Below are 12,444 nucleotides of genomic sequence, written 5' to 3' on the forward strand. Positions count from 1 at the left end.
CTCTTTTTATAAGAATTATTAAAATATGAGGGAAAAAAGTTAGGTCAGAATTCCATACGAATTTTAAAAGACTTCATTTCAGAATTCGGACAGAATTCGGTACCACACATCGGTAAATACAACTGAAGACAATAAAATCTCATTTTAGAATTCGGTTAGGTATTTGGAAGATAGCACTAATTTGCCTTCAGAATTTCCCATGTTTAATGTCCTGAATTCGGAGCGAAGTGTCGGCAAAAATATCAGATTTCCCTCCGATATTTCTTTCGTTCCTATATCTTTTCAACCACTCCATATATTTTTTGTAAAGAATTCGGATCCGATGAATTTACCGAATTTCGTACAGACTCCCGACTGAATGCTGAACGTTTTGTTTACTGGGTTCCTTATTGGTGTTATAAACGAATACACTAAGTTATAATATCTTGTATCACAATAGTGGTTTTGGGAGTATAAATACATGATAAAGTTGATGTTATAGTTTTACTGCTCTTTATTGAATCGATTTCAAAATGTTCAGAATTAACTCTCAATTTTTAACTTCAGCAGTTTAAGGTACAATAGTAAGTTGCTTGGACTTAATCAATCCTACGATTTTGGCTGCTCCAACGCCGTTTGCTTCTTGGTAATATGGAAGAGATTGCATGCGTTTTATCCAAGCGGTCAATTTTGGACATTTCGATGCATCGATTTCTTTGAAGCCCACCAATGATGTTGTGGTTGAGATTATGCAAAAGTCAGCTATGGTCACATGCTCTCCTGCCATGTATGTGTTATCCTTAAGAAATGTTTCCAGGAAATTGTATATTTCGCCAATAGCATCGATTTGATACTGGGGAATTTTTGTCTGGTTTCTGACTAACAATGGAGTCATAATATTACGCAGACCACCTTGGAACATAACACCACTCTCAAAGTGGAGACGCTGATCGACCACAGCTCGCTTCAGAAGTTCTTTGGGATAGAGCGCATCATCTTTGCCATATTTAGAAACCAAATACGCCATAATGGCATGGGAGTCCCAAATGAAATTGCCATCATCTTCCAGAGTTGGAACAGTGTGCTGGGGGTTCATTTTGAGGTAGGCCTCGGACAAATGTTCCAATTTCATCAAATCTATTGGTTTATATTCAAAGGGCAAATTTAATGCCTTAAAGGCCAGCAAGCAGGCACGCACCGGAGGACTTAAATCTATGCCATATAGAATCAATTTTCCCATTTTAAAGTAACTGCTTACGTTTCAAGTGACTGGTTAACGTCCGCTAACAAGAAGTGTCTGCAATCAAGTAGCAAATGCAACTAATAACAAATGGTCGAATGTGTACTTACTTATAATTTTATTTGGGTTGAGGTACTTTTTTGTTTTGATATTTGGGAACATTGAGTGTATTGATTATGATAACCCAGCGAAAAGAGTTTTCAACAATTTTACCGGTATGACATTATGTAATACATTTTACGCTATCGTGAAATTTATATTAATCAAGCTTGGGAGCTAAATTAACATTTAAACGCTCTCAAATATGCTAATATTTGATAAGACAAGATACCTATATCTGGATTAAAGTGGGTTCTTATCGCCGTTTGTACTCACATGGCTGGATACCTCACAAATGTCACGGGCTTTAGTCAGGAGTTAACCGCCGCTGAAAATTTGTATCTGATATTCCCTCTAGACCTTATGTATTTCCAACGCCTGCGGATTCACCATCATGTTTTGTACACTCAAAAAAATTTGTTTGTAAAAACATAAAAAAAAATCAGTGTTTCAGCAGTTTTGAAATTATTATACCATGAACATTCCATTTAGGAACGGGGGATATTTCTCTCATATCAATGAGTGCAGTCGATTAATGTTTTAAGCTCAATGACAAGGGCCTCCTTTTTTATGCCGAGTGCGAACGGCGTGCCATATAGCGACAGCACTTGGTAGAGAAGTTTTAACATGGCAGGATAACTCACAAATGTAGCCAGCATTAGTAAGGGGATAACCACCGCTGAAAAATTGTCTGATCTTCTCTCTAGGATTTGAACCTAGGTACCTTTGAAGCTGGTATCTATATTCTTGTGATTAAGGGTCGCATTTGTTGCCCGATTGTCATCAAATTGTACCTATATCAATTTTAATAACCACCAACATATTCTACAGAGACAAAATTTTAATCAGACCAGGATCACAATAAAATTATTTTTCTTAAGCACAAAATTGTAATGAAATTTTGTCTGATAGCTGGCAATTTCTTTTCTTAAATTCATAAAAAACAATCTCAAATCTCAAAAGGAAGATCCTAACACACATTCTCGTGGTCATTTAAGCTCGACTATCTCAGGAAAGAGGAATTTATTCAGATGACCGGCTGTAGTACCAAAAACCAGTAAGGAAAGGCCAAAGTCGGGCGGAGCCGACTATGTAATACCCTACACCACCGAGTATACGTAATACTTTTAATAGATAGCACTTGTATCCAAATTTAGTCAGACCTTAATTTTGCATACCTATTAAAATATCGACGGTACGAAAATTGTGGCTTCTACAGCCTTAAAAGTCGAAACGCATAGAAGATATAAAGGGTGATTTTTTTGAGGTTAGGATTTTCATGCATTAGTATTTGACAGATCACGTGGGATTTCAGACATGGTGTCAAAGAGAAAGATGCTCAGTATGCTTTGACATTTCATCATGAATAGACTTACTAACGAGCAACGCTTGCAAATCATTTTCAGTGAATGGGCCCTAGAAAAGTTGGCAGAAAATCCGCTTTTTTATCGACAAATTTTGTTCAGCGATGAGGCTCATTTCTGGTTGAATAGCTACGTAAATAAGCAAAATTGCCGCATTTGGAGTGAAGAGCAACCAGAAGCCGTTCAAGAACTGCCCATGCATCCCGAAAAATGCACTGTTTGGTGTGGTTTGTACGCTGGTGGAATCATTGGACCGTATTTTTTCAAAGATGCTGTTGGACGCAACGTTACGGTGAATGAACACATTTCGAACCGAACACTGATTTTGGTAATAAAATTCAATGATTTGCAAGCGTTGCTCGTTAGTAAGTCTATTCATGATGAAATGTCAAAGCATACTGAGCATCTTTCTCTTTGACACCATGTCTGAAATCCCACGTGATCTGTCAAATACTAATGCATGAAAATCCTAACCTCAAAAAAATCACCCTTTATATGGGAGTTTTATCGATTTTGATGAAATTTTGCACATGTGTTGGGATGCCAATTAAACCATCTCATGAAAAATTTTGTAGAGATCGGACCAAAATTGTGGCCTCTACAGCCTTAAAAGGCCATATCGGGTGAAAAATATCTATGGGAGCTATATCGAAATTTTGAACTGATTTTTATGGAACTTTGCACACATATATGAAAACGTTGAACAAAACGCCCCATGCCAAATTTTGTAAGGATGGTACCAAAATTGTGGCTACTACAGCTATAAAAGGCCAAATCGGATGAAAGATATACATGGGAGCTATATATAAATCTGATTCGATTATGATGAAATTTCGCACACATATTGGGACGTCACAAAAAGCACTTCGTGCCAAATTTTGTAAAGATTGGACCAAAAATTGAACCTTCTACAGCCTCAATATGTCAAATCGGGCGAAAATTATATATTGGAGCTATATCTAAATCTGAACCGATTTAGATGAAATTTTGCCTGTACCTTGATTACAAGAATACATGGACAGACGGACATAGCTAAATCGAATCAGAAAGTGATTCTAAGGCGATCCGTATACTTATCGATGGGTTTAGCTATTCACCTTCATAGCGTTGCAAACAAATGCACAAACCTATATTATCCTGTACTACAGTGGTGGTGCAGAGTATAACAAATAAACAAAGATGACAAATTTTAATAAAATTTTTTTCTAAAGAAAAAATTTCAGCATTATTTTTTCTTAAGACAAAACTTCATCACAATTTTCCTTAAGGCAAAATTTTAATAATAATACAGCGTAACATTCTCTTCAGCCCGGGCCAGACCCGCCTCGAAATTATTATACCCACCACCGAAGGTTGGGGGTATGTTCGTTTTGTCATTCCCTTTGCAACACATTTCTTGATCAGCGTAAAAATCTAAGACGATCTAGCCATGTCCGTCCGTCCGTCTGTTGAAATCACGCTACAGTCTTTAAAAATAGAGATATTGAGTTGAAACTCAATTCGAAAATGGGCTATATTGGACTATATCTTACTATAGCCCCCATATAGACCGATAGGCCGATTTAGGGTCTTAGGCCCATACAAGCCACATTTATTTTCCGATTTTGCTGAAATTTGAGACAGTGAGTTGTGTTAAGCCGCTCGACATCCTTCTTCAATTTGGCCCAGATCGGTCTAGATTTGGATATAGCTGTCATATAGACCGATCCGCGGATTTAGGGTCGTAGGCCCATAAACGGTGCATTTATTGTCCGATTTTGCCAACATTTGAGACAGTGAGTTGTGTTAGGCCCTTCGACATCCTTCTTTAATTTGGCCCAGATCGGTCCAGATTTGAATAAAGCTGCCATATGGACCCATCTCGATTTAAGGTTTTGCGCCAAAAAAAAGGCGCATTTATTGCCCGATGTCGCCGAAATTTGGGACAGTAAGTTGTGTTAGGCCCTTCGACATTCTTCTGCAATTTGGCTCTGATTGGTCAAGATTTGGATATAGCTGCCATATAGACCGATCTTTCGATTTAAGATTTTGGGGCCATAAAAGGCGCATTTATTGTCCGATGTCTTCGGAATTTGGGACAGTAAGTTGTGTTAGGCCTTTCGGCATTCTCCTGAAATTTGGCTCTGATTGGTCCAGATTTGGATCTAGCTGCCATATAGACCGATCTCTCGATTTAAGGTTTTGAGCCCATAAAAGGCGCATTTATTGTCCGATGTTACCGAAATTTTGGTCAGTGAATTGTGTTAGGCCCTTCGACATCCTTCTTCAATTTGGGTCAGATCGGTGCAGATTTGAATATAGCTGCCATATAGACCGATCTCTCGATTTAAGGTTTTCGGCCCATTAAAGGCGCATTTATTGTCCGATTTCGCCGAAATTTGAGACAGTGAGTTGAGTTAGGCTCTTCGACATTTTTATGATACTTGGCCCAAATTGGTCCAGATTTGGATATAGCTGCCATATAGACCGATATCTCGATTTAAAGTCTTGTCCCCATCAAGCGCTTCATAAAGAAGGCCGCTAAGGAGTGTATGCTATCTACTCGCAAACCAACTTCTAGAAGCAGGCCAGTATGATTTAATTCACATAAATCAAGGCTGATTCGGCTGAGATCTGGGTCTTGAAGAAAATTTAGGATAGTTCATATTTCTAGAATGGAATTCTATACAGATCCTGTGCTTCAGTTTAAATGGAATTCTAAAATGCTATAAGTCACACGTGGTTGAACTCCATTATTTCTTTCAAAACCACATTGTTCTATGACAAAGGGTCCCGGCTGCCATGGGAGCAATCCCATGGCAGCCGGGAGCACCGGATTGCACCGGATTGACCCGATGGAATCTTCATCGGCAAGGGCTGCCGCCTCAGTGTACGTGTTCGTCTTTTTTCGTCATGGGAGGTGCACATCCCGGAGTGCCTTCTCCGTATGCTTCTGGTCCGTGCCGGGATTGAAAAGAACCCCGGACCCTGGTTCTGTTCCGTTTGCCAGAACCGCCTTCATCATCGGTCAGTGTCGGTGAGGTGTAACCGGTGCTTGGAGTGGGTACATTTCCGTTCTTGCTCTGGCCTAACTTCGCTGCGGGAGTATAGTCATACTGGCTATGTCGCTAGGTGCTGTGCGAACATAGCCAGCAGTGGGTCACAAGCGTCGCCGTCGTCGCCTTCGGCATCCTCGTCGTCGGACTATGTGACCCCCCGACCTCTCCCGTACGGCAATTTATGCAAAGACAGCACCCTAGCCCTACTATTGCCAGGCCAGTGTCGGGAAATGTATCGTTCTTGCAGTTAAACTGCAATGGACTGCGAGGCAAGATTGATGATATTGTAGATTTTATGAGTCGGAAGAGCATATCGGTCGCAGCGATCCAGGAGACAAAGCTGACTAACACCTGCAGCCTGCACAGTTGTCACGGCTACAATGTGCTACGTAAGGATCGCTCAAGGAATGGAGGTGGGGGATTGGCCTTCGTTATACACCATTCCGTGCAGTATAGACCTATCTCGCTTGCGCTTGACGCTAGTGACCCATACATGGAATGTATGGGGGTAGCAGTCAGGTCTGGTACTGCCGAGATAGAGATATACAACGTGTATATACCGCCGGTTGGTAGCTGTGTCCCGATTAATGGCCAGGCCTACAGCCCCGACATAAGTGGGTTGCTATCTGGCCATAGTCGTCTGGTTCTGGGGGATTTTAATGCACATCACTCGTCATGGCATTCTCCCCTAGGTAACGACCAGCGTGGCATAGCTTTGGCAGAGCAGATAGATAGCTCCACGTTTTGCACGGTGAATGAGGATGCCCCCACTAGGATTACGAGGAGGTGCAGCAGCTCGCCAGACATCTCAATCGCATCCCCTGATCTCCTGAGTGACGTATCCTGGCAAGCCGTCATCTCTTTGGGGTCAGACCACCTCCCCATAATCCTCACCATCGACCGACCACCCGACTTCTTAACCTCTGAGCGCCGGACGTTCATCAATTACAAGAAGGCCAATTGGACTGGCTTCAGAGAGTATACCAATCGCCGCTTCAATGAACTGCCACCCCCCTCTGATGTGCTTGTGGCCGAGAGGAAATTCCGAGACATCATCAACGCAGCAGCCGCTCGCTTTTTACCAGCCGGTCGAATACCGCAAGTGCGACCCAATTTCCCGGCGCAAGCAGTGGTACTCGCAGACGAGCGTGATGGGATTCGTGCTATGGACCCCGCTAACCCCAGAATCAGCGAGCTGAATCTGGAAATAAACAGGGTAGTCAACGAACATAAGCGGAATTTGTGGCTGGAACACTTGGAGCAATGTAACTTAGGCACCGGTGCAGGCAAATTGTGGGCCACTGTTAAGTCTCTCTCGAACCCCGGTAGACGGGACGACAGGACCTCAGTCACTTTTGGCGAGTTAACCGTGACTGATCCGAAGAGATGCGCCAGGTTGTTCAACCGTCAATTTATTGTGCATCCCGAGAGAGACAGGGCAAGGAGGAGAGCCGTTCGCCGTATTCGTGGTCTCCGAGCCGATGAACAGCCACCACAATTTACCGTGGGCGAAGTTACGAATGTCATCCGTGGCGCCAAACCTTCCAAGGCGTTGGGCCCCGACGGAATCTCTACATTGATGCTGAAGAATCTGGATTTACCTGGAGTTGAGTACCTTACCACTGTCCTTAACCTATCATTGAACACTCTTATAGTTCCCGATGTCTGGAAAATGGGCAGAGTGATCCCGCTACTGAAGCCTGGTAAAGACCCGAGTTTGGGGGAGTCGTACAGACCGATCTCCCTTCTCTCACCAGTGGCTAAGACGCTTGAGGCATTACTCCTCCCGAGCCTCGTAGGAGAATTTCCATTCGCCGAGCATCAACACGGATTTCGGAGACTGCACAGCACAACAACAGCTTTGCATGCCATCACCACACACATTTGCCGTGGCTTCAATCAACCCAGGCCATGTGATAGGACGGTCCTCGTGGCACTGGACCTATCGAAGGCATTCGACACGGTCAGCCATGCCAAATTATTTGAGGACATCGCCAACACGTCCCTCCAGCCAGGCCTGAAACGTTGGGTCGCGAATTATCTGTGTGGCCGCCAGTCATTTGTGGAATTTAGGGATAAGAAGTCAAAACACCGTAGAGTGAAACAGGGAGTTCCCCAAGGTGGGGTGATATCTCCGGCTCTGTTTAACCTCTACCTATCCTCCATCCCACCTCCTCCAGACGGCATAGAGATCGTATCATATGCGGACGACTGTACGATCATGGCATCAGGCCCCCCACCCATTGATGACATCTGCGATAGGTTGAACGTCTACCTCAACGAGCTTGCCTCATATTTCGCTGCAAGAAATCTGAAGATATCCGCCACCAAATCTTCAGCCACACTGTTCACTACAAATACGCGTGAGGTGAATTCTGAGCTGTCTGTGATGGTCGATGGAGAAATGATTCCGACCATCAAGTGTCCCAAAATACTTGGCGTCACATTTGACAGCTCCTACATTTTCTCCCCACATGCCACAGCAATCTGCAATAAAGTCAAAAGTAGAAACAAGGTCCTCAAGTCACTCGCTGGCAGCACTTGGGGTGCAGACAAAGAAACCTTGTTGACCACGTACAAAGCAATTGGCCGGTCTGTGGTAAGTTATGCAGCGCCAGTGTGGTCACGTCAACTTTGTGACACGCAGTGGAATAACATTCAGATCTGTCAGAATGCCGCCCTCCGAACTGCGACGGGCTGCCTCCTTAGTTCAAATGTGGACCACCTCCATCAGGAGACAAAGATCCTACCAGTGCGAAGACATAACTACATGCTGTCTAAGCAATACCTTTTGGGCTGTTATCGCAGAAATCATCCAAATCATCATCTTGTGGATAGATACCCACCGCCCAGAAGCCTTAAGGTTGATCTACACGATCTAGAGCGTGAGGTCCAGCGCTACAAGAGAGAACCTCTAGATCAAGCGGCATATCAAGCGGGTCTGAACAACATTCATGCAGACACGGTAGCAGACGCGTTAATTGGCTACCGGGTGAATGTAGTCCTTGGAGAACGACCGCCACCCATTGCACCCGAAGAAATCGACCTCCCCCGGCAAACCAGAGTGGTTCTGGCTCAATTACGTTCCGGCAGATGCAGCCGCCTCAATTCCCACAGAGCTAGGATTGGTGCCGACGTGCAAGATGTATGTCCCGATTGTAACCAGGGACCGCACGATACACGTCACCTGTTTAACTGCCCGGCCAGACCCACTCGACTTAGACCCAGATCCCTGTGGACGCACCCCATCTTAGTCGCGGAGTTCCTGGGTCTTGACACTCAACAGAATCAAGCAGACGAAAGATAGTACACAATAAACTGCTACAACAACAACAACAACAACAACAACAACAAAGGGTGATAAACCTTCAGAACTCGCCGGCTATGGGACTATCAATCACTCACGGAGGATTTTTGATGAATTTGTCCAGTGCTGGAGCTTTCTGCGTTCGGACGTATCCTTTGCTCAACTTGTTTTCGATTCGTAACACCAACTGGATATTAAATCCCTGAAGCGTTACATTGAGATGTTTTCTCATTTGACTCGGCCATAGGGGAACCTGAACTTGTTAGAATTGTTTTAACTTTGAAAGGCTCGGCTTTCTCGATTACATATTCTACGGTCAGGAACTCAATCTTACCCCTCAAGGGGAAAATGCAATTGGGTCAGTCGAGTGGAGTATGCCGCTGCCATGTGTTGCGTTTGCAATTTGTCAATGTCCAGCATCCGTGCAGTGTCAGTTCGTGCGAACCCTTGCTGCAACAAGGTAATGATCCGAATCTATATTTACTCCACGGATCGATCGTACATCTATAACACGCTGGATGAATGCCTTCCATCTATCACAACGTGATTAATTTGATTCCTCGTGTTTTGATCGGGTGACAGCCATGTGGTTTTGTGAATATTTTTATGTTGAAATCTGGTGCTACTAACTACCATGTTTTTTGCCGCGGCGAATTCTATCGGCTACAACCCAGTACTGGACGTTATCTCGTGGAGGCTAAACTTTCCGACTGTTGGACCAAAAATGTCTTCCTTCCCTATATTCGCATTTAAATCATCCAGAACGATTTTAATATCATGGGCGGGGCAGCGGTCATATTCACTCTCTTGGGCGCAAATAAGGCTGATGTTAAGGAATTTGGCTTTAATGAGGATTGTGGCTAGCCTCTCATCCACCGGAGTAAAGCTGGATACAAGGTGTTTCAGTCTCCGACTAACCACAAATCCACAGCCAAATTCATGCCTCGTTTTATGGCAGCTATAGTAAAGCTCGTCACCGTTTGGTGTTGTAGTGACGCCATTCCCAGTCCATCGCACTTCCTGTAAGGCGGTAATATCTGCCTTATACTTCTCTAATACATCCGCCAGCGCGTATACTTCTCTATAAAGACATTCCAGGTGCAGATCCGCAAATCATGGTCCTTTTTTCGTTTGCGTGGGTCGTCAACGTTGGAGGGATCCGTTTTTACTATTCCTTTGTTTCTCATAGTTTTCCGGGGGCGGGTTACTGGCCCAGCGTCCTAACCGCATGGGTTTAGTGGGATTGCATATGTATCCCTCGTTGTGGAGAACCGCTTGCTCCAAGATCCGACGATCGCCCCCCAGCCGCCCCCAACCTGGAACAGACACTGGTGTTGGCCATTGGATATTTGAAGGCGCCAATAAATCGCCTTATCATGTCGAGTATCATTGGCACTCTGTATTTAATTAAGAGCCAGTGCCACCTGATTCCTTACTGAGACTCTGCTCTCGAAAATCGCTGACTGCCCGCGGTCGCATTTGCAGCTACTCCGCATAAAAACGGAGCCCCGTAACTTTCAACTAAGTTTTCCGTGGTAACGATTGACACCACACAAGGCGGAGCTCAAAGTTACAGCCTGAGTGATGCTCATAGTTATCCCGTTTCGGCCGCGATTGAAGCAATTATTTAAAAAATATATTTATCCGCATTTTCCTATAACATTTCTATAATGCAACTTCTTGTTCATAACACTGAGCCAGAGTAATATGAAAAAGCTCATGTGCATCTAGGTCTGTGCCTGCACAATCAAGGTTCAGTTTGAATTTTTCTTATAGACCTTTAACCAGAAAAAAACAAAAGACAATATTGATTTTTACATTGGAAAAACTTATTCTTTATATTTAATAAAAGCAGCTGTTTTTTTATACAAAATATAAATAACATTGTTATTAAAATCTTAATTAAAGATATTAATAAATACAAATGGCAACATTGTTTGTCAATAGAAAAAGAAGTTACATTAATTATATTGTATGTTTGTGTGAACGAAACATAATAATACTATAAACTCTAAAAAAAAATACTTACATATACTTTAGTACATATACCTACATAGAAATTTAAATAAATAAAACACTTACATATACTTAGAGTTAATCGATTTTATATACAAAGGACGAAAAAGTTTAAAAACACAAAAAGTTATAAAAATAAAACCATTTTAATAGTCTTTACACTGTGAGTGTTTAGAATGTATGTTGTATGTATGTCTGATGCGCATAAAAAATAAAGCTCTTAATCAATTGCCATTTAAGAAAATAATTTCACTTTCATTCACTGGGAATTTTTATGTTTCCATATTCGATATTTGAAATTGTACATTGTAACGGAAATCCAAAAAAAAAAACAAGTAAAAGCGTGCCAAGTTCGGCCGGGCCGAATCCTATATACCCTCCACCATGGAGCGCATTTGTCGAGTTCTTTTCCCGGCATCTCTTCTTAGGCAAAAATTGATATAAGAAAAGATTTGCTCTGCTATTGGAGCGATAACAAGATATGATCCGGTTTAGACCACAATTAAATTATATGTTGGATACCTGTGTAAAATGTCAATTCGAATAAGAATTGCGGCCTTTGGGGGCTCAAGAAGTAAAATAGAGAGATCGATTTATATGGGAGCTGTATCGGACTATACACCGATTCAGACCATAATAAACACGTATGTTGATAGTCATAAGCGGATCCGTCGTACAAAATTTCAGGCAAATCGGATAATGATTGCGACCTCTAGAGGCTCAAGAAGTCAAGATCCCAGATCGGTTTATATAGCAGCTATATCAGGTTATGAACCGATACTTGGCACAGTTGTTGGATATCATAACAAAACACGTCGTGCAAAATTTCATACCAATCGGATAAGAATAGCGCTCTCTAGAGGCTCAAGAAGTCAAGACCCAAGATCGGTTTATATAGTAGCTATACTAGGTTATGGACCGATTTATACCACACTCAGCACAGTTGTTAGAAGTGATACTAAAACACTATGTGAAAAATTTCAGTCAAATCGGATGAGAATTGCACCCTCTAGAGGCTCAAGAGTTAGTATACCCCCATCCTATGGTGGAGGGTATAAAAAGAAGTCCAAAGTGGGCAATAGAAGTGTTTAACATAATATTCAAGTTTTATTTTTTTACATATACATAAACAAACAAATGAGACGTTCTACGGGCCTTGTTTTACTGGACATAGAGGCTGGTTCACCATTCTACGGGCCTTGTTTTACTGGACATAGAGGCTGGTTCACCATTCTTGGACCATGATCGTTTTCGACTAACGTTGTTGTAAACAATCCATTTTTCATCTCCAGTTATGATTCGTTTTAAAAACGGATCGAATTCATTGCGTTTAAGGTGCATATCACAAGCGTTGATTCGGTTTGTTAAATGAATTTCTTTCAATACATGTGGTACCCAAAT

At 42.5% G+C, this 12,444-nt stretch overlaps 1 protein-coding gene across 1 annotated transcript; it reads right to left on the bottom strand.

Annotated features, from left to right (window-relative positions):
• Positions 1-358: 358 nt before the first annotated feature.
• LOC106081635 (glutathione S-transferase 1) lies at positions 359-1,292 on the bottom strand. Its single transcript, XM_013243738.2, has one exon. It carries the CDS (start codon positions 1,217-1,219, stop codon positions 551-553), a length of 669 nt encoding a protein of 222 aa, XP_013099192.2. The 5' UTR covers positions 1,220-1,292; the 3' UTR covers positions 359-550.
• Between the last annotated feature and the right edge of the window lie 11,152 nt (positions 1,293-12,444).

This window comes from Stomoxys calcitrans, chromosome 2, assembly GCF_963082655.1.
Source record: "Stomoxys calcitrans chromosome 2, idStoCalc2.1, whole genome shotgun sequence".
Classification (NCBI taxonomy): Eukaryota; Metazoa; Arthropoda; class Insecta; order Diptera; family Muscidae; genus Stomoxys; species Stomoxys calcitrans.

Excerpts from the sequence above, each read along its gene's own strand:
- LOC106081635 (XM_013243738.2), bottom strand. The coding sequence starts at position 1,219 with ATGGGAAAATTGATTCTATATGGCATAGATTTAAGTCCTCCGGTGCGT.